Below are 26,519 nucleotides of genomic sequence, written 5' to 3' on the forward strand. Positions count from 1 at the left end.
CAGTGTGTCTTCTGGACTCAGGGCAGCTTTTGCTCCTTTCCTTCCTCTCACTAGGGCAGTAAGCAGGAAGGTCCAAGCCTAGGGCCAGGGAGCTGGCTCCTGGCCTTGGGTTTATGAAAGCAAATATCTACCTTGCCTGGCTTAGAGATGCGACTCTCCACTTTCAAGGGCTGCCCTGGCATTTCATCAGTGGCCTCTTTGAAGCCTGCCCTTTGCAAAACAAAGAAGAGAAGAGAGAAAGGAAGGCAGAGATTCAAAGGATTCCTGAACAGGCTTGGGTTGGGATGATGATCTGGTTCCAGACCACTGTGGTAAAGTGACTTCATCGTGAAGGAAGTCACAGGCATCTTTTGGTTTCCCAGTGCATATGGAAGTTAGGCTTATATGATACTGCCCTCTGTGAGGTGCACAATAGCTTTATGTTTTAAAAAAACATATTTACCCCAGTTGAAAAGCACTGCTAAGAAAGACTAATGATCATTTGAGTGGAAAGAAGGTGGGGATGACAGGCTTGCCCAACACAGGCTGTCATGAACCTCCAATCTGCCAAAATGCAAGATTTGTGACCTATAGCCAAGCAACACACACACACACACACACACACACACACACACACACACTAGGCAGGCCTGCACTGTATCCAGTTTCTGAGACCTTTCTCTGTGGCTTCACTCATTACATGGGTAGAGGAGCCTGTCAGGCGAGAATCATTCCTGGTGCTTAATGGAACCCAGGGACCAATTAACCACACAGAGAGCCAATGGGCCAAGCATTTCTAAACGAATAGTAGGGAACTCTTATATCAGTGTTTGCTTTCTCCTTCCCCCAAATAAAAGACAAATACTATATCAATGTTTCTAAAATGTGAACCTTTATTTCCTGAAAGTCCTAAAGCAGACCCATTTATCAAACAATGCGATTCTCCTTTCTGGTGAGTCCCAGAGCCCTGTGAGGGCTGCAGCCTGTGTAAGGCCATGGCATCAGAAACGGCCCTCCACGCCCAGCAGCTGCACAGCGGCCTCCTGGACAGCCTGGTGGACACTGCTGACTTCTCTCTGGGACAGTGTCCGTTCCATGTGGCGGTAGGTGATGCGGTAGCAGTGGCTGGTCCTGTGTGTCCTGTTGGGGAGGAGGAAATGCAAGTAGATGAGTGAAAACCATGTCTGCACATGGACTAAGAGCAGGAGGGATTATTCTTGTAGAGCAGTTGCTACGTCACAATGGTGTCAGCTGCTATGAGCAGAACTAGTGGGACAGGATCTAGGCATCCATCAGTCATGTATCGCCACAGAAATATTACTGGCCTCTAAGGACACCTTTTCAGTGTGTGAGAAGGTGATGGTTAAAGAAACAGTAACCTGAATAACTGAGAAGCTGGTTCCATCATGCTGTGGTGGTTTGACAGAAAATGGCCCCCATCGGCTCATGAGGAGTGGCATTATTAGAGGTGTGGCCTTGTTGGAGGAGGTGTGTCACTGGGGACAGGCTTTGAGGTTTCAGATGCTCAGGTCAGACCCAGCATCACTCTCTCTTCCTGCTGCCTGTCGATCCTGAGGAAGAGAAGCCACAGCATCTCCAATTAGGCAAGGAAGGGCCTTTTGTCACCCCAGAACCTTGGTCTCGATGGACCCTCTGGGAACACCCTCACACCCCCATGTGACCACCAGAGTCCAGAGCATCTGCTTCCAGGTTTTTTTTTTTTTTTGATGTTTTGGGTTTGTTTTCACAAGGGTGATCTCTCTTTATCTCCCACCTTCTGATTTTAGGTCAGACTTGATGTAGACAGTATAAAACAAGTGTCCACCTTGGTCCTAGCCCCATATTCATTCATTCATTCATTCATTCATTCATTCATTCATTCATTCTCCCCCCTCTATCCCCCCTCTCAATTTAATTCATTCCCTTTACTTCTTGACTGCGGTCCCCCCTCCCCCTTCTCCTCTGACAGAGTGGAGGCCCCTTGGGTATCCCTTGTTGTGTCATGTCTGCAGGGCTTGGCCTTACTTCTCCCACTGAGGTTTCCTGAGTTAGGGGAACAGATTCCACAATCAGGGAACAGCTTTGGGGACAGTTCTTGCTCCCATTGTTTGGGACATGTAGACTGAGCTGTCCCTCTGCTGCGTATGTGCAGGGGCCTGGGTCTCCTTATTCTCTTTTTCCAGGTATTTTCCCATTTTTTCCCCACTCTGGTTTGTCCACTTTTCTGTCTTTTCCCCTCCAACCTTGACCCACATTTGGGAAGGGAGAGTTTCTAGGACCCTTTGCTGTTCCCTGTAGGGCCCGTCTTTAGTCAGGCACAGAGCCTCCATCTGCAAGGGGCAGTAGGAAAGAGTCACATCCAAGGTGCTCTCAAGCTTGCTGGCATGTCCCTTCCTTTTTAGTTTCAGCAGTACATTTTAGGTGAACGAAAAACAGCTTTCCTTCCACCTTTTACTTCCCCTCCCTAGCCCAAGTTATGGATTGAGCCCAGCAGTAAGTAGAAGAACCAGGTCTGTTTAGCCCTAGAGAGTGGTTTGCTTTGCAAACCATGGGCTTATGGAGCTGTGGCAAACTGACAAACACGTAAGGAGTTGGAATTCCAAAGGGAGGGCTGCCCTTGGCTTTGGCTCAGAGGTCTTTACAGTGTCACACCCTTCCCAGTGGCTTTCTAGACATAGTGCTTCTCAGCCTTTCATTGGACTCATACCTGCACTCTAATGTCTTCATTAAGCAGAAAACATCACTGTCCCAAAGATACAGCTGTGAGCTCAGAAGACAGAAGTGACCTGTCTAAGTTTACAGAGCAGGACAATGTTATAGAAGTGGAGTTGGAGCCAGGCAACAAGGCAAGGATGTGAAATAAGTGTGTGTTACTGTGAAGCAGCGGGTCCCAAACCACTGCATGAAGCGTTAATTTCTAGGTTTATGCTCCAGAGAAGAGAAAGCAGCCAAACTACAAGTCAGACAAGAGTTAGCTACTGAGCGTCATGATTAGGTCTGTTACCCCAGGTAGCTGAGGAGGCTAAGGCGAAAGGTTCAAGACAAGTTCAAGACATGATCAGACTACAGAGTAAGTTCAAGGCTAGTCCTGCAATTTCATAAGCCTCTGTGTTAGAAGGAAAAGGGAAAAAGAGTGAAGGGGCTATAGGCCAGAGGTAGAGTGCTTACTAAAGATGTGTGAGGCTACAGGTTCAATCTTCCCTGACACACACACACACACACACACACACACACACACACACACAGAGAGAGAGAGAGAGAGAGAGAGAGAGAGAGAGAGAGAGAGAGATATTTTTCTAAAACTTCTGTTTAGTCATTATCAACAGATGAATGGGTATCAGCATATTTAATATATATAGCCAGAGAATGTAATGTAATTCTAATGTGTGGAAAGCAGGTAAACTTTAAACCAAAGTATGTAGAAGCCATACATATCACATACTGCGTGGTCCCAACTGTCTGAAAACATCCAGACTAGAGAGTGCCCAATACGTTCAAAACAACAAATTTCCTGTTATGTGAGTTTCATTTCAATGGAACAGAAACAAAACGTAGATAGTCTGCTTCCAGAACAGTCTTTACCATCACACTCAAGAGCTCTCTCAAGTACCCTCTGCCCTATCACCTCTGAGCTCTTCCTATGATTTGGATCCTGAATCTCAGAGGGCCTGGTTATTGGAGATGGCGGGGCCTTTAAGATGTAAGGTAGGTGCCTTAGGTTATTGATGGCAGGTTCTAGGGAGCATATAAAGGGGGCCCAGCTCCTTTCTCTTTCACCAACCTACCATAGGGTGAACAAATCTCTCTGATCACGTGCTCCCCCTCTAGCCTGCTTCCACAGGCTCAAAACTGAGTCACTTGGTCACAGACTGAAGGCTCTAGACTATGGGCCCAAATAAACACGTCCTCATTTCTCAGGCATTTCTCATAGTGACAGAAAGTGAACATATCCAACTTTAAGCAGCAATTTCGTTTTAAAACGACCAAGGAAGACACAGTATAAACTTTATATTCCTCTCTGACTCAGAGAGGACAGAGGAATATCCCGGATGACCAGGATATCCCGAGTGTGGCACATAGACAAGGTGTGCACTGGCAGTGGACTTTCCTACCAGTGCAGTACCGGGGGCTGGGTGGGGGCAGTTGCTAAAGCTTTCTATGCAACCCACAGGGCCTGGTGTTGAGAATGAACAGAGTAGGCTGGACACTCTGGAGCTCCGTAGACAAATCAAAGTTCATGTTCTTGTACTCCACAGTTTCCACTCATGAGAACAATGAACAAGATTATCTGTTGTTCAGTTAGGGAGGTCAGATCCCTTTGTTGACAAGATGGAAGGGTAGAAATAAAAAACAATTTTCAGTGCCTTGTAACACTGTCCGAGTGGGCAATGAGTGGTTGCTGGCTAGAACTTGGTTTTTTGCCTTTTTTTAAAAAAACAGAGATTTTAATATAAATGCTTTATAGTGTTTTCACCTGGGACTTGTTCGTTTATAGACTGTGTTAGCCAGTCATTCAACAAAAAGCTTCTTGTAGGCACTGAGCTGGGCAGAGAAGAGCACAGGAAGAGAACGGAGAACCTGCCAGCCAGCAGTCGGCAGTAAGAGGGTCAGCAGCCACTTGGCAGCGAAGGCAGCTGTACCACACTGCACCGACAGAAGGTCTGACAAGTGCCCCTTGTCAGCACATGGTGACTCCCATGTGCACTGGCATGGTCCTGTTTATCTCGTTACAGAGCTGAACACTGCAGACCAAAAAAAGAAATCTGGGTCACTCTGCCTGTAGACACTGGACACAAGGCCATACGTGACCATCCCTGTCTGCTTCTGAGTCATTTATGATGTTGTCCTAACCAGCCTGCCATCACCCCCTTTCCAGGGTCCAGTCCAACTGGGGGAAACAAAAAGCATGACTTGCTTTCTCTTGGGTCCTGTTCCCTGCTTCACTGTGAATGCCAAGGCTTACCCAATTCCACCTCCCACCCAAGTCCAGATGCTCAGGCAGAAACTGAGAGCTGGGGTGGGCAATCCCAGATGCGCTATGGGGAGAGGTGGCGGCCGTTGGGATGAGCCAGCAGAGGGGGATTCTGTTTTAGTGCCTCCTCCTCCGAGACTCCTAACTTTAGATAAAGATAACGCTGTGTGGGCATGGAGAACAGTTACGTCTGGATGACTGAAAGGACTGTCAAGCCTATGCCTAACAGTTCCACAGTCCACTCCTGGGCATGCAGCCAAAGGAGGTCTTAACGGGCACTGAGGACCCCATGCTTATTGGTGCAGTATTCATAAAGCCAAGATCTGGGATTACCACAGCATTCAACCGAGGGTGGATGGGAGATGAAATCAAGGGGAACACATACTCAATGGAATACTACTCAGTCTTTAAAAAGGTAGGATCCTGTAATCACAGCAACATGGATAATCATGAGGACTGTATGCTTAGTCGAATAAAACAATCACAGAAGGGACACAGTATATATTCCCTCTTATTTGTGGAACCTAAAGAAGCTGGTCTCAACAACAAAATAGGGGGGCTGCCAGAGGCTGGGGGTGGGGACGAAAGGTCAACAGCAGCGAAGTTATGGAAGGTGACTGGAACAGGCTCTAGTGATCCTTGGCAAAGCAGATGACCCTAGCTAAAAACCCTATTTTGAATATTTTAGATAAGTTATAAGAGGATGCTAAAGAGATGACAAACATGCCAAACATCTCGATTATTGTATCATTACACATTGCCCAAAATGTTACACTGCATCCTATAAATATGGATATTTGTCAGCTTTAATGTAAAAAAGCTGAGCAGCAAACATCTTAAAACCACACAAGATAGAAAGAGGGATAAAGCGAACCATTATGAAAACTACTTGAAGATTCGCTAGTGCTCCTCAGCTTAAAGTATGCCAGGGGGGATTTTCTGAAGGGGTGCAGAGCTATGGAACCTGCCGGAAAGAAGGAGCAACGGGTCAGAGTCTGGGTGAGGGAGGGAAGACTTCTATTATATAACCACTAGGTTCACCGTGGCAACCAAACTAACTCTGAATGTGAAATAAAACCCTTCCTCACATGCAGCCTAAACCTAGCTCCTACAGCATCCACAATAGTCTGCTTTTCCATCTGTGACAGAGCAGCTACTCTGTGTTCTTGGATGGTATGCCTGACACCTCCCAGAATAGATCAGGCATGACCAGTGGGCACTGCAGACACTGCCTATCCACACAGAGATTACTCAGTGCAGAAGGATGCTGTCCAGAAGAGTTTCCCTAACAGTGAAAAAGCGGGGTCCGTGGCTTCATCTTCAACTCACTCCTGGTTATTAGAGATAGTTCAGCCTGATGTTCCGTGTTGTGAGCATTTTGCTCAGTGGAGAGAACAAGTTCATTCAGTACATTCAAAGGCTGTTGAACCCAGATAAGAGGCACAGGGTGGCAAGAAGAAGAGGGAAGGAGACCGCTCTATGTCACTTCAAGAAAAGGACTGAGAGCTGATGGGATGGGAGAATGTTAAACCTGACTGTGTAGTTAAGAGAAACCTGGTTCCAATTCCAGTGCCCTTGGCATGACCTCTTTACCTCAGAGTTCTTGCCTCTGAAGTAAGGCCTCCATTTCCTTCGTTGGCCTTTGAGGACAGAATGGAAGCACTATACAGCAGTCATTTCAGAGCCTGCCTGTCATGAGTGCATTAGCTACTTAGTGGTAGGGACACATTCTAAGACCCCAGTGGTTGCTGGATACCAGCAATAGCAACAGATACTCTTTCAAAACATTTTTATGTTTCAAAACAAAAACATTCTTTTTTCCAGAGTATGATTGGGTGCCTGTGATGAAATTTGATTTAAATTTTAATTTAAGCACATTAAGAGGCTGGTCCCCACCCTACCCCTTACCATCTGAGGCAGATGGAAGAGCTCATCCTGGGGTCATGAGTGAGCTGGCCCCGGTGGCAAGGGCATGGGTGAACTGTTGGAGGGTATCACTGCAGGAGAGCTGACCTCAGTAGAGCAGGCAAGAGAGCCGGCCCCGCCCCTTCACTGGTTGTAGTGCTCTGGAGAGTTGGTGGTGATGGTGAAATCAGGGGTAAGGCAGATCAGAGGGTGTGAGAGGAGGGTTGGCTCCCTTCAACCCCCATGCTCTGGGTAGTAAAGTCACTGGTTCTGGAGAGCTTGCCCAAGACCATTAGAATAGAGCTGACACTGCCTCCTGTGAATGGTGGCATTAGGTGGCCTAGCCAAAGCAGCGTTAGAGGGCTCACCCTGACCAGCTCAGCTACCACCAGGCCCATATCGAGAGCTTTGAATTAGCCCACCCCAAAATCCATATTATTTGTGAATGGTTGGGATATGTGAAAGAGCCAGTCCTGCTGTTCCAAAGCTGCAGGATCTCCATGATGCAGGGCAACAACAGGATAACTGGGAGGAGTTCCAATGAGGATCCAATATGGACGGAGTCACAGAAGGCAGAGATCTCAAACCAGACCAATGACTCATTGCTATGAACATCAGCAAGTGAAGGTGTGTAGGACACACTGCGACATACTACAACTTCCAGTGATGAGATGGTTTTCTATGCTTTCTGTTTGTGTTTTTTACTGGGGGAAGAGGCGTCAAGAGCAAAGGGTAGTTATGAAGGGATAGGGAGATGTGTAGGACTGGGGTGCATGATAAGAACAAAGAGTAGAAAGTTCTTTTTTCTTTTTTTTAAAGAGGCTAATCCACATTAAACCAGATACACTGAAACTATTAGATGAGAAAGTAGGGAAAACCTTAGAACATATAGGCACAGGAGAAAATTTCCTGAACAAAACACCAATGGCTCAAGCTCTAAGGTCAAAGATTAACAAATGGGACTTAATGAGATTGCAAAGTTTCTGTAAGGCTAAGGACATCGTCAAGAAAACAAAATGGCAACCAACAGAATGGGAAAAGATCTTTATCAACACCACATCAGATAGAGGCCTAATATCCAAGGTGTACAAGGAACTCAAAAAGCTAGACACCAGAGAATCAAATAACCCTATTAAAAAATGGGGTACAGAGCTAAACAGAACGTTTTCAGTTGAGGAACACCGAATGGCCGAGAAACATCTGAGGAAGTGCTCGACATCCTTAGCCATCAGGGAAATGTAAATCAAAACAACCCTGAGATTCCACCTCACACCAGTCAGATTGGCCAAGATCCAAAACTCAGATGACAGCAGATGCTGGCGAGGCTGCTGAGAAAGAGGAACACTTCTCCACTGTTGGTGGGGTTGCAAACTAATACAACCACTCTGGAAATCTGTCTGGCGATACCTCAGAAAATTGGATATAGTACTACCTGAAGACCCAGCTATTCCACTTCTGGGCATATACCCCAGAGACACTTTAATACACAACAAAGATATATGCACCACAATGTTCATAGCGGCTCTATTTATAATAGCCAGAAGCTGGAAGGAACCCAGATGTCCTTCAGAAGATGAATGGATACAAAAATTGTGGTACATATACACAATGGAATACTACTCAGCCACCAGAAACAATGACTTAACCAAATTCTTAAGAAAATGGCTGCATCTAGAGAATATCATCCTGAGTGAGATAACCCAGTCACAAAAGAACAGACATAATATGCAGTCACTGATAGTGGGATGCTAACCCCAGAGGCTTGCACTCCCCCAGAAACAACTCACAGACTGTATGAAGTCCAAGAAATAAAGAAAACAAAACAAAACAAAAAAAAATTTACAAAACAAGAAAACTTTAACTATTTCCATGTTACATTTTGTTTTACATGTACTTTAGCTCATTGTAACTATTAAGTTTTTAAGGCATACAATCAAACCTTGAAAAAAATCAAGTACTGACTAAAAAATATATTCATATAGTTTTATATAAAAATTATGTTAAAATCTGAAAAAAAGTACTGACAAAAATGTATAATTTTAAGCAAAAAATGTTTAAAATCTGTACATTTATCTTTGTTTTGTAAAATAAAGTTGTTTAAAAAAAAAGAGGCTAAAAACAGTAAAATGGAACAATTGCAATCGCAACTATGTAACACAAATGTCACTGTAGGTGCTCTTGAGCTTTAGGTCATCATTAAATTAAAGTATACTTGACCCAAGGACTTTTATATCCCACAGTGGGTCTGATCCCTGAGAAAGCTCCTAGATAACGGACATAGCATAGAGATGTCGAACAATGAGGGAGGCAGCACAAAACTTCACACTGCTCAAAGCATGTGAGTTAGAACTCACCAGTTATAGTTGACATCATAAAACTAAAACTGCTGGAATCGAGACTAACTCCAGGAAGTCCTGCTCATCTGTTGCATGCACAATCCTAGTTTGTCCATTTTAACTCCTTAAAGCACGAAGCACGAAAATGGGTCTGGTCTGAATTGAATGATCCAGATACTGTGTTCCCTACTATAAACAATCACAGAGAGGAGGTAAAGAAGGAGGTGGAGCCCAGGTTCTTGAGCCAGTGTAGTGACAGGCAAACTTGGGTGAGTCACTTTGCCTGGTCTCATTTTCCTTAGTAGTGAGAGCTGGGCTAAGTGAGCTTTAATTCTTTTTGGCCCTAATATCACAAGAATAAACAGGAGGGAAGGGAGATTCTGGAAGAACCTAACATCTGCATGGAGTGAAATGGAAGGGCTGAACTCCACTCATTGCTGATGGGAGGGATACTAGGGGGAGGGAGAGCAGTGGGCTAGCTTCACCAGCACAAAGCTTTGCTTGCAAGACCAGTGAAAAGAGGCCCCCTCTGTCCTAAGTTCCAGTCACTTGTCCATCGGATACTAAGACCTCTGGTTCCATCCTCACCCCCTCCCCCATGTCTGTGTATCAGTCACTTTTGCACAGCTATGACCAAGCACCAGACAGAAACAATGGAGTAAAAATTTGTTCAGCTCATGATTTCAAAGGCTTTGTTTGGTCCATGGTTACTTACTCTTGTGCATTTGAATAGAAGGAGGCTCATATCATGGCAGACAGGAAGTAGAGACAGGAGTTAAAAGAAGGGCCCACAAAAGACATAGCTTGAATGGACAACACCTTCAAATAGTGTCAAAATATACATATATCGATAGATTAGATTAGTGATTAGGTCAGGGCCCTCAGGATATTGTCCCCCAAAAGCCTGGCAACTAAGCCTTCAACACATGAAGCTCTGGGAGACATTTTATATCAAACTGTAACAATAGCAAAGAGGCCTGCAGCCTGAGTTTCACAACACTTTGTCTTCTTGGCCTAGTGTTCCCTGGAGACCCTTCTGAGCTGTGTTTCTGTAGTTCCCAGCCAGACAAGGAGCTAGCCACAGATAAGTGTTTCATGACCACTGCCAAGGCTCCTGTTTTTCAGAGGGATTTCTGTTCCTACGAGTCAGTCACAAGAAACTGGACCAGATGGTTCCTCTGACAGTTTCTGCCTGGGGAAAGACAACTCCCATGCAGGCCGGGAGACAGGCAGGACCAGCAGCTGGGAAAGGAACCAAGCTGGTCCACCCCCACTGGTCCACTCACTGGTCAGCCTCAGTCGGCAGCTTAAGAGCTCCACAGAGACACATTTTACAGGCAAGAAGTGCTTTTGAACTTCAAACACCTGCCAAGTCCTCTGGGAAGTTCAAAGCACCTCCAGGTTTTTTTTTTTCTTCTAACTCTCTCCATAACTTCTGGTACTCTTGAGCAGTGGCTTCTGCCAAGCAGGCATAGGGAGGGAGGTGGAGCCCGGGCCTCCCGCAGGGTGGGGCTGAGGTTCTGGATCTTTATCTGAGTATGACTGAAAATAACTACTTTGAGAAGTCTTTTAATGGTCTCTCTTACTACTGCTTCTCAGCTAGGCTCTGGGGCCAGTTTCTAATCTGATACAGGTTCTTCTTGTACAATATAAATACCAACACATGGAGGTTTAAAAGAACGAATGAGAAAAAGAGACAACAAGCATGATGGAGCCTTTGCTGTGGCCTATGAAGAAGTCCCCAGTGATCACATGTGATACACGTGACAAGGTGGATGCACACTGAGGACACAACATTCAGGAAAAGAAACCACAAACACAAGGCCAGCATCCCATGACTCTGCTATGCAGGGTGCCTAGGACCCAAATGTACACACATCAGGGCCATAGGCACTGCCAGTGGGTGGGTAGGTGAGCAGGGGTGGGTGAGCAGGGGTGGGTGAGCAGGGGTGGGTGAATAGGGTCAGGTGAGCAGGGGTAGGTGAGCAGAGGTGGGTGAGCAGGTGTGGATGAGCAGGGGTGGGTGAGCAGGGGTAGGTGAGCAGGGGTGGGTGAGCAGGGGTGGGTGAGCAGGGGTAGGTGAGCAGGGGTGGGTGAGCATGGGTGGATGAGCAGGGATGGGTGAGCAGGGGTAGGTGAGCAGGGGTGGGTGAGCAGAGGTGGATGAGCAGGGGTGGGTGAGCAGGGGTAGGTGGGCAGGGGTGGGTGAGCAGGGAGGGGTAGGTGAGCAGGGGTGGGTGAGCAGGGAGGGGTAGGTGAGCAGGGAGGGGTAGGTGAGCAGGGGTGCGTGAGCAGGGGTAGGTGAGCAGGGGTGGGTGAGCAGGTGTGGGTGAGCAGGTGTGGGTGAGCAGCAGGGGTGGGTGAGTAGGTGTGGGTGAGCAGGTGTGGGTGAGCAGCAGGGGTGGGTGAGTAGGTGTGGGTGAGCAGCAAGGGTGGGTGAATATAGGCCAGTGAACGCTGATGAGTGGGCACAGAGTTTCAGGTTGGGGAGATGATGGAGTTCTGGAGATGGACAGAGGTGATGGTTACACAGCATGTGCTCAATTCTACCGACTTGTACACTCAAGAAAGGCAGAAGTTGAGAATGCTGTGTAAATTCTACCACAATAAAAAGGGAAGCTCAAGGGGTGGTGCCTGAAATAAACCCAAAATAGGAATTCACATTATACTTAAACCAAAATGCAAACAGCAGAGACTGGCTTTGGATGCCAGTGCTCGTCTACTCTGAGTTCTGCCCTGCTCAGTGGAGTGCCTCCAGGACTGCAGACAGAGAAGCCAGGATGCCCACATCCTGTGAGTATGACACACAGCAGGGATTTACCCTTTCTTACTGGACAACTTCTTTTCCAGTTGTCCTACTGTCTTCCAAGCGATCTTCTCACACTTCTAACAAAGGTGAAGAAATGTCTTATTTTCAATTGTGTGGAAGATTTGGAGGTGTATCTGCCAAATTCAAGTCACCAGAGCTAGTTTCAACTGTGTACTGTTACAAGGCTGCTTCTTGACTGTGTTGACAATGGTCACCAAGTCAGGTTACAAAAGATGTGTGGCAGGTGACAAGCTATAGTTCCAGCTTAGCCCATTGATCGGCAATTGTTTATTCTGTTCAGCTGGTTGATCAGCAACTATTTATCCTGTAGTCTGCACTGTGGGAGATGCAGACATGTAAATGAATTGCTTGATCAATACATGAATATTCATGCAGTGGCCAGTCTGCCTGATCCAACGGTAGTGGAGAAATCTCCTAAAGCATTAGACAAAGAGATGCCATTGCAGTGACATTAACATACATGATCACACTCCCAGGAGTCTGTGCCACAAAGCGACAAACATTTATGGAATTAAACTGTATAATGTTTGTATGATAACAAAACCATCTGACACTCATTTCTTAGAACACAACCATACCAACAGCCTCTCCCTGGGGTAGGCCTTAACATTTCTTCGCCTTATTCCATTGGTAGTATGGCAGTGTGGTAGTGTGGTAGTGTGCCTGAAGCTCCTGCCACCAAGCCTTCTCTGCTGGGAAGGAGTGTACCCACAAACCATAAGCTGAGATAAGACCATCTTCCCTTGGGTGGCTTTTTGTCAAGTATTTGTGTTCGACCAGGTGAAAAGGAACTAAAGCAAAGAAAGGCCCTTGTACTCTCTGGCCAGCCTCACTGCATACAGAGGCTGGCCGGCAGTTAGCATCAGAGCTGACCGGAGGCTTTCAGCATTGTGATCTATGCAGTTGTGCCCCATGTTAACAGTTAGCATTTGAGCACACTTTAGACATTCCCCAACTCACTCTCCAGAGTACAACGCCATGTTGTATAGCTTTTACCTCCTTAGTGACTTATAAATATTTTAAGACTCGGGATTTCACATCTGAAAGAATCATACATTAGTAAAGAAAGATTTATAGACTTTCTAATGACATTATTGTGCAAAAAAACCTTTTTTTTTTTTGATGGGGGGAGAGACTCTATGGATCTAATTATAGTGCCATTTCTTCACATTAGAAAGTCAGAGATCACGGGGAAGGGGTTAAAATAGGGATTATTTTTAGGCGGAGTGAGCATCAGCTATGCTATTCTAGGTTGGAATGATGCAGTGATGGATGGCTTCATTAAGTGTCACTGCACAAGTGAAGCAATTTATGAACTCAAAAGAGAAAAAAGATGACAGATTGGAGAGCTCTTCCAACCCGTGCCTGTATTCTTCCTACAAAGTGTGATTGCTTCCAGTGTAACCAAGGCTTCCCCGGTGTGACCTAAGAGGCTGCTCCCCTTACATGGAGCTGATAAATGTGTCCTGTGATTTGTTTTCTTTGCTGGTCATGGATTTAGTCCAGTTCCTTTCTTCTATGGCAGTTGGTTATACTCCTTAACTCACAACCAGAAGAAAAAGGGATACTGGAAGGAAGGGTAGTCCATGTCCTAGGTAACATCACTCTTGTGCTGTCAGAAATAGAGTCATTGATCCATCGATCTATCCAATTCATCAGTGAGTGTGTCCACCCAGTCTGCTCTGTGCCACATACTCTGTGAAGTGCTGAGAGCCTGGGAGTGGGATACTAGTGAGAGCAAGGTTTCACAGAGCTTCCAGCCTCGTGCAGGAGATAGGTACTAATCAGGGGATTATGGAAAAATGTAAAGTACATCCATATTAAAGGTTACAGAGAGGATGTACATGGTGCTATGAAGCTACATAAAAGGCCCATTAACTTAAAGTTTCCTGTGGGAGCATCAGAGCTGAGACCTGAAGGAGGATGGGAGCCAATGAGGTGCAAGAAGCAGGGGGGGTAGGCATGGTCATGCCATGGATAAAGGCCCTGGGAAGTTGCAGAAATAAAGAAATAAAGAAAGCAAATTCTGATTTCTCATCTTCCGAGTGACAGAGTCCTACTCAGAGCTGTTATTTTCTCCTGGCAGTTACCTTGTCTTGAAGAGAGACTTTTTTCTGCCTGTCACACCAGAACCTCTATCCATGCACCACTCCTGCCGGTGTCCTAGGTTAGTGGTGTGTGTCTGTGTGTGTGTGTGTGTGTGTGTGTGTGTGTGTGTGTGTTTGTGTGTGTGTGTGGTTTTCAATAGAACCCCAATCTCTCTACCACATGGCACCCTAATAACCTGGGGACTCTAAACTAAAAGCTTATTAGCACAGTGGAAAGTAAAGCTGTTTTAATGTTGGTGATATGAAGGTCTCACCCATGCCTGCCCTCTTGCTAGGGGTGGCCTCTTCCCCTGGTCAGATTCCAGGGTGTTCACTGAAATACTAATCAGCCTTTCACTGTGGGACCATGGCGGTGAAGGGATACCCTGATTCTCAGTGCAGATAAGTAGAAGCCCCAGAGATCCTAAGGTACGGCAGGAGCTTCCTAGTCTCCTGGAGATCAGGCCCTTCTCACACAGCTACAGCCCCCAACCCAATCCCCTGTAGAGTGGTTTGAGTAGCTTACATCACACCCCAAGTCCCTCCTCCACAGGTGAGGATGTGACATAAGCCAGATCAGCCACACCCCAAGTCCCTCCTCCAGGTAGGCTCAGGACATAACAGTCATAGCCCAAGACCCTTCTCTGCCCGTGAGGACATGACCACACATCATGTAGGCTCAAGACAGAAGCAGGACTACAGACTACACCTCCAAATATGTAGATGAGGTTTTCCCAAACTCTCAGGCCAAGCCAATAGGAAGTACCTCTTGTCAGACTCTGAACCATCCCCAAACTATATATATGAGGCCTGTCCAGAATTGAAGGGGTGCAGGAAGTACTCCGTTGTCTGAAAGCTTCTGTCATAAGAGATGTAACTCTGAAGAGGTCTGCTCTCCTGAAACGCTGCTGCTGCCAGAAGCTTTCTTGCACCCCTTAGTGGCTAGCCAGTCTCCTGCTGTCTCAGCCTGGCCCAATATCCTGCAGCAGGCAGCAGCAGAGACAGAAGCAGGGCAGTACCAGCAAAGGAGGTGGCAGAAGCCATTCCTCCTCCCTAACCGGGAGAAAGCCAGGCTCACAGAGGCTCAAAAGCTCAAGTATTAGGTCACAGAGAGTCTAGGTGCCTCCAAATGTTCTTACCCTGTACCAGATGTTATCTGATGTTAATGGCCACCCTATTTCAAAGTACGTGCAGCTTTCATAAGGCTGTTCCCACAACAAAACTTGAAGATAAACTCTAAAACACTATTTCATGAACTTACAAAAAAGCAACTCTGGTTGGGATAAGGGGGGGCTGAGGCAGTTTTATTTAAAGTCACCCCATTCTTGCTACTGGAATGAATCTACTCTCCAATTCTCAGTACCGTAGAAGCAGTATTACTAGTTCCTAAATATCCCTTCAGTTAGGAAGAATTGGAGCCATGGAAGCAAAGCCTTGTTGGCAACTTGGAGCAAAGTGTTAATAAAGTAAAAGTCAGAGTCAATGAAACACCAGCAGCATTGCTGACTTGCAGTTGTCCACATTCAGACTCACTTCCTGTGTTTTCTTCCTTCAAGGGAAGGAACATTTTTATAGGCTTAGATTTCTGGTGTAAAAGAGAGAAACATGATCAATTTTTTCAACTTGAATTTGTCAATTATAAATGTTTTGGAGAAATTCAGGAGGATTGCTTAGCTTCAGGGACAAAGTGCCATTTCAAATGAAGGCTCACAGGCACAGTCACATACCGTGGTTTGCAGTGACAATATGGTGTCCATGTGTTGAGGTCCCTCACGTGAGGATGTTGTTTTCTGGACCATGGGCCTGGACAGAAGATCTGGGAGAGATTGCTGGCACTGGTGACTGGAGGATGTGTCTCTTTTCAATGGTAACCTTTTCTATGTGTGGCACTTAGTTCAGAATTAGACAAGATGACTAAGAAGTTCTAGAATGACGTCAGAATAAGATGACTAGAGAGCCTACTGCTGTACACACCCAGATGTGCCAAATTACACAGAAGGACAAATTATATACATGAAGAATGTTTTAAGGAAATGGTAGAAGATAAGATAACAAGGCAGAAACTTCCAAGTACCAAAATGAGGAACTTAAACAGCAGCAGGATGTCTCCAGTGTTTCCAACCCTGCAGTCGGGGGCAGTGTCAGTCACCGAAGCCAGGAGTTTGAATTTTAATATTCACCTGTGATGGTTTGTAGATGCTTGGCCTAGAGTAGGTGTGTCCCTGTGGGTGTGGGCTTTAAGACCCTCATCCTAGCTTCCTAGAAGTCAGTATTGTGCTAGCAGCCTTCAGATGAAGATGAAGAACTCTCAGATCCTGCTGCACCATGCCTGCCTGGATGCCGCCAGGTTCCCGGCTTGATGATAATGGACTGAACCTCTAAACATGTAAACCAGCCCCAATTAAATGTTGCCCTTATAAGAGTTGCCTTGGTTATGGTGTCTGTTCACAGCAATAAAACCCTACCTAATACACAACCCTAGAAAAGATTGAGGGTGACATGAAGCCAAAAGCTTTGGATATTTGAGAGATCCTGTTGAAATGGATGCTGTAAAGGGGTGGCTTCCTGATATAGCATACACAAGGAAAACAATATACCCATGAAGATTGGTGCGGGTTCTTGGTTCTGTGTGAATTTTGAGGACACAATAAATGAGGCAACCCTAAAAAAATCAAACCTCCAAAAGCATCTTAAGCTGATCTATGAGCCACCATGCATAGCACCTATGATCTTAGGGCTAAAATTGCTTCTGTGAAGTCTTAACCCTAGAATAACTAGCAAAAGAAAATATAGAAGCTATCCAAGGAAGAAGACTAGCATGAGAGATCACCCAGTAAATAGTTCAGCCAAAGTTATAACTACACAGTGGAGGCAAAGGCCAGAGGGCTGCAAATTTCAGGTCAGCCTGGGACAACATAATAAGACCTTAAAAGACAAAAAAGTGTGTGTGTGTGTGTGTGTGTGTGTGTGTGTGTGTGTGTGTGTGTCTGTCTAAAACCTTTAGGAAAAACATTTACATAAGAATGTGTAGAGGTAAGATTGTAGTTGTGACTTAAAAGGAGTAGAAGGTAAAATGACAGGTTAGACACAGATCAATGAAGTGGAAACAGATCTGTGGAACTTGGCTTAGAAAGCAGTGGGGAGAAGCACAGAAATGCAAATATGAGAGACAGGGTGTAGGCCTGGGTTCCAGCACTCAGAGGATCAGCCTAGGCTATACTGTGAGCATGCCTCTTGAAAAAGGAGGAGGAGGGGGAAGAGGAAGAGGAGGAAGGGAAGGAGGAGAAGGAAGGGGAAGAAGAAGAAAGGGAGGAGGAGCAGCGGCATGAAAAAGAACACAAATGCTAGAATACAAAGATAAAGAGCATGTGAAGGGGGGATGAGATAGTAACAGACGTTTCCAGAATTAATGGGATTCTCAGGATGCACAGTAAAGTCCTGAATTGGGGGATGGGAATGCTAAAAAAAAAAAACAAAACACAAAACCAAAAATCATCAAACAAAACCCAAAATCTTGATTTTTTACCCTGTGCTATAAAGGGATGCCCTGAAAATAACTAGGGAGGAAAGGCCTGGAAGAGAAACAGATTTCCCCACAGCCACAGAAAGGCCAGGCAACATGGCTTGATCCCAGCAGAATATCCCCATGCTCTAGCCAGCTAAGCTGCCACTCTGGAATGGCTAAACTAAAATACACTCAGGACTCCCATGCTCTCAATCAGAGACTCATAAAAACTATTTCAGGGAGCAGGCTGAAATAAGACAGGAATCAAGAATCCACCAAGAGCAGGAGGATGGATGGCTGATGAGTCTGTCAGTGGGGGTGCATTCACCAGGACTTTGTCACATTATGGTGTCAGAAGCCCAGAGACTCTCCATTTTAGATAGAATTACCAGAGGCTCCCTGAGTTGGCATGAGTGGCTTAGGAAATGTTGATGGTCTGCTCTAGTCAAAGCTCCACCTCACAATGGAAGGGCTAAGAGGCCATCAGCTTGGGGGCTACAAAGACCTGCTCTCAGCAATGCCCCAGATTTGCCTATTTTAAAAGGACTGATAAAACAAACTTTATAAAGTTGTACATCACTTATCAGTAAGGGTACATCTGGGAAATGCATCCTTAAGTGACCAATGTTACTGTTGGATGAACAACATCATAGAAACTAGGAAGCCATGACATTGCTGGGGAACTTTCTTCATGTATTAGCCTATCATGTCCCAAGGCTTGACTATGCAGAAAGTGGCTGAATGTGTGCAAGGTCCAAACAGCAACTGCCACAAAACAGTTACTGAGAGAGTGATTAGAACAATGGTTATTACAATTAATTCACTTGCTTAATTAGCAACATGTACATTTATTCTGAGAAAAAGTTCCATGTCCCAAGATTTAGCAATGCCAAAAAAAAAAAAAAAAAAAAAAAAAAAAAAAAAAAAAAAAAAAAGGAAAAAAAAAACAACGAGAAAAAAGTAAGAAAACTGATGTTAACTGGAGTTTGGCCACCATGTGTCGAACACTGGACAAGTTTTTCCATAGTCCCTTCAAATGAACACAGGACAACCAAGTGGGTTCTCTGTCATCCCACCATGACTGGCTCATTTGCCTTACAGGAAGTGGCTAGTGACTCTTGCAGAAAAGAGATGTAGAAGCTACATCATGTAGTAACCCACAATAAGAACCAAAACAAGGCAGAGAATATAGACTATAGCCCTATACTTTCCTTTTTAATAGATAGGACAGGACCATAAAATGCAGCTCTTGTCACATGGGAAGCTGCTGGGTGGAGAAGGACGACAGGACTGCTGCCAGCTCCACGCCATGTAGATCACTTGTACAGTTCAGTGAAGCCTAGCGTTCACCGTGGCCTCAGGGAATAGACGGAGGTCGGTTCCAACAACAGAAGCAGCAACTTGCAAAGCACAGGCACATGTCCAAGAAAGCACCTAACAGAGCTCTACTGGAATAGTGGTTTATATAATAATCCTAGGCCCCCTAGTAAAATTACCCAAAAAGTTACCCTTTCTCTTTGTTATCAACCAAATACATTGATATCCTAGAGACTCTTCTGTCCACGGTGTTCAATGTCTGGAGGATGTGACTGACTCGTACTATTTTCCTATAACATGTGTTCTGTCTATTTCTTTTTCCCTGGCTCCAGTGCATGTGATCTATGAAGGGCATCCTTTCCTAAAATTTCACTCCTGTCATCCTGAACAAGTGCCTAACTTTCTGGGTCTCAATTCTACATTGGAATTAGATGGTTAATCCCTGAGACCCTGGCTGCCCAGTTCCATGGTTACCAATTCTTTCTTAATTTCTCGTAAGAACTGACTAAAAGTTGGCAAGGTGGGGAATGTACCTTTCAAACTCACCAAGGTACCCTACATTTGTCCTGTGCCTCCTTGGCAAAGGTCATTGCTGGTAACAAACAAGTGGGCTATAGACCAGAAGACCTGGCTAAGAGGGGTTCACAGCCAGGCTTTGCTCTAGCTGCTCTGAATAAGCAGCCACAAAGCTGCTAATTGGATTTGGCAAGCTGCTGAGTCACTGTCGTGTAAGATCAGATCGCTGCATACTGAAGATGAAGCCCATGCTGTCAGCAGCCGAGAACACGTCTTTGTGATAAAGAAGAGCGGGGTGCACAGAGGCACACTGGATCAGCTTTCACAATTTATGATGAGTAATTAAAATCTAACAAACCACAATTAGAAAGCACCCGCCACAGCCTTATTTTGCCATTTGTCTTTTAATTAAACGTTTCCTATGGTTTAGCTGTAGCTCCACACATGGAGCTAGAGCCCTGATGTATTGGTTGTAGCATCTTGGAGGGGGAGGGGCTGAGAAAGGACATGTAAGTGTTTCCTTTAAATGAAGAATCTTCCTCTGTACATCACAAGGAGACAGTGAGGCTGGCTCTTCCTGATGCCAAAAGGAACAGGGGATGCCCCCAGAGGAACCCTAAAAGCAGAGCCAGGACAAAGCCAGTTGGAGGAAGGTTTCTAATTTGTTAGCACTGACAAGGTGATAAGTGGGAGAAAGGTACCATTATTCTGTAAACAAGGAACATTTAGGAGAACTCTGTTTAAACTAGGATGGAGGGAATGAACTAAGTGTAAAGATATTCTGAGTCCTGCCACATATTATTAAGGGCTTCTTATCATAAAGGAGAAATGGCCTAGTGTTCACATGTTGAGGGGCACTATGGTACTACAGACAGGATACTTGAGGGAAGGGAGTTATGGTCTTAGGGGAGGGTCTGTCTCCCTGAGCACAACTTGGGAATGCTTTAGGTATGCAAGCTCTTTCCAGGTTCACCAGGAAACTGAGGCAGACAGAGAACTGGCATTTGTTCACCTATTTTATAATTTGAGGTTGGAAAATGGGAAAGATGATCCACTCTAGAAGATGAGAAGGATCCATAAGTAGTTATATTTGAAGGGGTTCACACTAGAACATTTGCTGCTTGAAGACAGATGGAGGAGGTCAATAGGAGGGTTCACTGAGCTTGCTATCTGCTCACTAGAAAGTTATTTGTTACTTGTTGGGAATCCCTGCAGTTTTATTATTGGACCAACTAACACATGTTCAGGACAGCAGTAGGTATGTCTAGGTTGCATGATGCCATTGTCTAGCAAGCTAAAAGTTGCATAGATCCAAGTGCATATGATGGGGCTAACACTGCCTACCATAGGATGCCTTCCCTAGACTGACAACCTATACAATTTTGCCAAATAACTCACTACCCACGGAGAGTTGTTTTTTTTTTTTTTTTTTTTAAATGGAGAAACAGGTTCCAAATACTAATTGTAAGACGTGTGTTTGGGCAACAGCACATGCTCAAATCCATAAACATGTATGGTGTCAGGATTCTACTTGTAGCCCCTCAAAATACACCCAACTTCAAATATTTATGGCAGTCACCCTGGTGTTGAAAATGAAGCAACACATTCTTGGTTGAGTCAGCTGGGTGCACAGAAAAGCATTATTCAAAGCAGTGGCAGAGAAGTGTGGGAAAAGCTAACAGAAGACCCCCAACCAACCAACCAACCAAACCAACCAAGAAAACCAAGACAGGCTTGCCAACAAGGTTCTTTGAGATAACTCAGAAGGTAGAAGAAGCTCATCCTCAACAGCTGTCCTTGAGGATGACCTTCTTCCATCCTGGGAAGCAAGAAGAGGCTGCCAAGAAATTTCAACAACTTCTTGCCAGCAAACTTGCAACTGGCTCTGTAATTATATCTTTTAAAGCCCATTTGGCCATCAGCATCCTTCAGCACGCCTCAGATTCTTTGGGACCTTGTCTGACAGCATCCTTACTTTCCCTGTGCCCGCTGCCTCGTCACTCCTGGGACCTTTCCTCCTCTCAATGGAGGCAGCTTGCTCTCTCCACTGGGCTTTAATACTCAGTAACATTTTTGTGACTTGCCTCTTCCACACCCAAGCTTCATGTAAGTGTATCTCTTCACTGTGATCACTTCCTTGTATGCCAAGTAGCCACAGCCTAGTTGGTGCTGTGTCTGGAACAGGGTAGTTTGCATTCCTCAAAAAGAGTGGCCTTTTAGTGTTCCCATAAAAGCGAGTTCAGGGATGCTAAGCACACCATGCTTTTGCTCACTTTTAGCTGTAAAAACAGTGAGTTCCATTACCATTTTTCATAGTGTATGTACATCATTATATTTATCTCATATTTACCCATGCCTTCCCTGGTCTCCCTACCATTGTTACTCTTATGCTTTCATGGCTTCTGCATTTAAATCTACATTCACATAAAAGAAATTGTGACATGCTCTTCTTTTCTATTACTCTCTTAACTTCCCCTCCTGTCTTTGCACCCCTTCTTCTTTCTTTCTTTCTTTTTTATTTTTTTAATTGAACAACTTTATTTAAAAAAACAGAGATAAATGTACAGATTTAAAAACATTTTTGCATAAAAGTATATGAATATATTTTTGTCAGAACTTGATTTTTTAAAGGTTTGATGGTATGCATTAAAATCTTACTAGTTAAAATGAGCATAAAGTACATGTAAAACAAGACATAACCTGGAAATAGTCAAAGTTTTCTTGGTATGTAAAGATTAAGCGTAATGGTTTTTCATTTTTTAAATTTTTATTTATTTATTTTTTGACCTTTGTTTTTCTTGAACTTCATGTAGTCTGTGAGTTGTTTCTGGGGTGTTCAGAGCTTTCTGGGGTTAGTATCCAATTATCAGTGACTGCATATTATGTGTGTTTTTTGTGACTGGGTTATCTCACTCAGGATGATAGTCTCTAGATGCATCCATTTTCTTAAGAACTTCATAAAGTTATTGTTTTTGATAGCTGAGTAGTACTCCATTGTGTAAATATACCACAATTTTTGTATCTATTCATCTACTGAAGGACATCTGGGTTCTTTCCAGCTTCTGGCTATTATAAATAGGGCTGCTATGAACATTGTGGTGCATGTGTCTTTGTTGTATGTTGGAGCTTCTCTGGGGTATATGCCCAGAAGTGGAATAACTGAGTCTTCAGGTAGTACTATGTCCAATTTTCTGAGGAACCGCCAGACTGATTTCCAAAGTGGTTGTACCAGTTTATAACCCCACCAAGAGTGAAGAAGTGTTCTTCTATCTCTGCATCCTTGCCAGCATCTGCTGTCATCTGAATTTTTGATCTTAGCCATTCTGACTGGTGTGAGGTGGAATCTCAGGGTTGTTTTGATTTGCATTTCCCTGATGGCTAAGGATGTTGAGCACTTCCTTAGATGCTTCTCGGCCATTCGATATTCCTCAATTGAGAACATTTGGTTTACCTCTGTACCCCATTTTTTAATAGGATTGTTTGATTCTCTGGTGTCTAACTTCTTTGTATACCTTGGATATCAGATGTGGGGTTGGTAAAGATCTTTTCCCAATCTGTTGGCTGCCGTTTTCTTTTCTTGACAGTGTCCTTAGCCTTACAGAAACTTTGCAATCTCATTAAATCCCATTTGTCAATATTTGACCTCAGAGCACGAGCCTTCTGTTAAAAAAATTTTCTCCTGTGCCTTTGTGTTCTAATAGCTTCAGTGTACCTGGTTTAATATGGAGATCTCTGAGCCACTTGCACTTGAGTTTTGTACAAGGAGATAAGAAAGGGTCTATTTTCATTCTTCTGCATGCTGAGTGCCAGTCGGACCAACACCATTTGTTGAAGAGGCTGTCTTTTTTCCATTGAATGTTTACAGCTCCTTTGTCAAAAATCAAGTGACCATATATGTGAGGATTAATTTCTGGATCTTCTATTCTATTCCACTGATCCACATGCCTATGCTATTCTAGGTCTTTTGTTATTCCAGATGAAATTGCACATTGCTCTTTCTAACTCAATGAAGAAGTGGGTTGGAATTTTGATGGGGATTGCATTGAATCTGTAGATTGTTTTTGGTAAGATGGCCATTTTTATAATCTTTATCCTTCCAATCCATGAGCATGGGAGATCTTTCCATTTTCTGAGATCTTCCTTGATTTCCTTCTTCAGAGTTTTGAAGTTCTTGTCATATAGGTCCTTCACTTGCTTAGTTAGAGTCATGCCAAGGTATTTCATATTGTTTGTGACTATTGTGGAGGGTATCTTTCCCCTAATTTCTTTCTCTGCATGTTTGTCCTTTGAGTAGAGGAAGGCTACTGATTTGTTTGAGTTCATTTTATATCCAGCCACTTTGCTGAACTTGTTTGTAAGCTGTAGAAGTTCTCTGGTGGAATTTTTGGGTGGACCCCTTCTTCTACTCTCACGTCGTGAGTGTGTGTGTGTGTGTGTGTGTGTGTTTGTGTGTGTGTGCATGCATGCATTATGTATACACAGCGAGATTGCACATGTGAGAAAACATGTCTTTTTATGTTTGACTTACCTCACTCAGTTTGGTGATCCCTAGTTCGATTCACTTTCCTACAAATGATAGAATTTCATTCTTTATGGCTGAGTTAAGCCCCGCTGTGCATATGCACACACTGTCTTTGCCCTTTATCTGGTGCTAGGCTTCTTAGGGGGATTTCACATTTTGAGAGTACAGCTTTCTTCCATATATGCCTCTGTACTTCACCACCTTCTGTTCAAAGATTAGAGACTGCATCCCTCCTGTGCACTGTTTTGTTCTCAGGGCCCACCATGATATTCTCCCCAAGGGGCCTGGGCTGATGTGTGCTGGATGGCAGATGAATTCAGACTTTCTTACCCCATGGAAGGCCCAGAAACTCTTCCATCAATACACAAATGTGTTTCTTACCCTGTCAATCACATCTGCACTTCTGCAGGGGTGGGAGGTAGAAGCTGCCTGCACTGCTGTCACAGCTGTGACATGCTTAGTAAACTGTTAACATGCTGGAAGGAAGGCATTTCCACACTGGGGATGGAACTCAGAACACTCCCCCCGCTGGGAGCTTTGAGCTCTGAAGGCTCAGGCCAAGGTTGGGGTTCTTGGTGCAACATGCAGAGTATCTGGCAGGCTTGCTACAGTTGTCTCCTTGATCTCCTTATCTGTGTCCATTCCAACACAGGTTAGGACTTGTTCTGAAGAGGAGCTGACAGCAGGGCACACATAGGCCCTCACCAGCCTCTTCCAGAGTTTTCCATCCAGCCTGGTTGCTGAGCAATGAGCCGCTATAGTCTCTCTTTTTATGATGCTCCCCTTTCCCAACTCACTCTCCCCCATTGCTGATGGGATCCTTGAAAAAAATTAAAATCTGACAATGCCACAGCCCTGTTCAAGGAGCGTAATTAGGCAGCCACCATATCCTACAGAAAGTCTCTGCAGCAGCCTTGCCCTTGCCTGGTGTGCTGACGCTATCTTCCTATGTTTCTCCACTTGGAATCAACAGTCTCTCCTAGGTCCCTCAAGCCGCTCTCCCCTGCCAGTGCTGTTTCCTGGGAAGAAGTTTAGTCTGGGAAAACGGAGGAAGAAGAGAGAATACATGGTGTTACCTTCATGGCATCTCCCTAAGGAGGGTTTGGCCTTTAGATATACATCTATCCCTAAAGATTGATTGGGTGTGGATTCCCAGGGAGGTAGCCTTAGGAGCCAGCAGATTTACTCAGCCTTGTTAGAAATAAAGCTCTATTGTGGTCATCATCTACCTGATTCCTGTATCTGTTCAGTTCTGCCTGAACTTGCCAGAGAAAGGGCAATTAGTAATGGACCTCTTAAAAGAGTAGCAAACCCAGCCTGTTGCCATTTCAGACTGACCATATGTAAATCAAAAAGAAAAGTGTCAGAGTCCACGGTGTTTGCTGAAGTCAGCACTTACGCTATATCTGTTGAATACAGGAATGGGAAGTCGGCACCTCATGCCATGAGCTTTGGTCATGTTGGGACAAAATGACAGTGTGGGGCCCATGGACATCCCCTAGGAACCTGGCTGGTTGAGTCCCTTGCCTTCAATTTTCTTGCTGAGGGAAATGGTCAAGATCCTCAAGCACAGTAGCTGGAGCTGAGTCAGGGGTGACATACTGAGGTTGCCAAAGCTCTCTAGACTATTCCTTGTCACACTATCTGCATTTAAAGGAGCTGTGTCCTTTGTATTTCTATTACATATAAGTCTTTTTGTTGTTGTTTGTTTGGTTGTTTTAGGTTTTGTTCAAACTGGAGGTGCTGTTTTTCTCCCTTAGTCAATCATGAACAGAGGGGTCCAGATGTTGGTGGAAAAGAGCGGCAAGGGTGGCCAGAGCATCGGGTATTAGATGGAGACTGGAAGGAAGATGAAGGCAGGCATGGGTAGGGACAGTGAAACAGGGAACTTTCTCAGGACTGGACTGATGTACAGACAGAATTTGAACAATTTCTGTTGAATCTGTATCATAGAAAGATTTAAGCTCAAGAAATGGTCTAGAAAGTACATTTAATTTACAAATGAGCCACCACTGCCTGGCTCTTCCTCGTAGGACCCCTTCTTCCTCCTAGGTTGCCTCCCCCTGCTTTGATGTGAGGGTTTGTATCTAGTCTTATTGTCACTTGTTATGTAGTTTTGGTTGCTATCCCTGGGAGGACTGCTCATTTTTAAATTAATTGATTAACTAATTAATTTTATATCCTAACTGCAGTGTCCTTTCCCTCTTCTCTTCCAAGCCCTGCCCCCATCCACTCCTCCTCCATTTCTCTTCAGAAGAGGAGCCTGCCTCTTTTTAAAAGGAAAATGGAGAGTGTGTGTACACGTGTGAGCAAACACAAACCCTTCTAACTTTTCTCTTCCATTTAATGTCACTGTCTTTGTTCACAAGGGCAGGTGCTTAACAGAACTACTGGCTTTGGGCTGTTCTCACCAGTGTACACAACTAATTATATGATAGTAATCTGGGAATGCTGATATCATACAAACTACCTTAGTAATTAAGATAATCAAAGAAGTCATCTGGGCTAGAAGACACACTTTTTCTGAAATTGAAGACCTGGAAGAAGGGT

General features: G+C 44.7%; 1 protein-coding gene across 3 annotated transcripts in view; it reads right to left on the reverse strand.

The window, feature by feature from the left end:
* Window positions 1–870: 870 nt before the first annotated feature.
* The window catches only part of FARS2 (phenylalanyl-tRNA synthetase 2, mitochondrial), a 362,538-nt gene continuing 336,889 nt past the window's right edge, over window positions 871–26,519 (reverse strand). For all 3 annotated transcript variants that reach the window (XM_080925148.1, XM_080925149.1, XM_080925147.1), the window contains one exon: window positions 871–1,119. In XM_080925148.1, coding sequence (XP_080781274.1) covers window positions 981–1,119 — 139 coding nt within the window. In that variant the 3' untranslated portion in view covers window positions 871–980. The remainder of the gene's footprint in view (window positions 1,120–26,519) is intronic.

The sequence above is a fragment of the Micromys minutus genome (assembly GCF_963924665.1).
Source record: "Micromys minutus genome assembly, chromosome: 1".
NCBI lineage: Eukaryota > Metazoa > Chordata > Mammalia > Rodentia > Muridae > Micromys > Micromys minutus.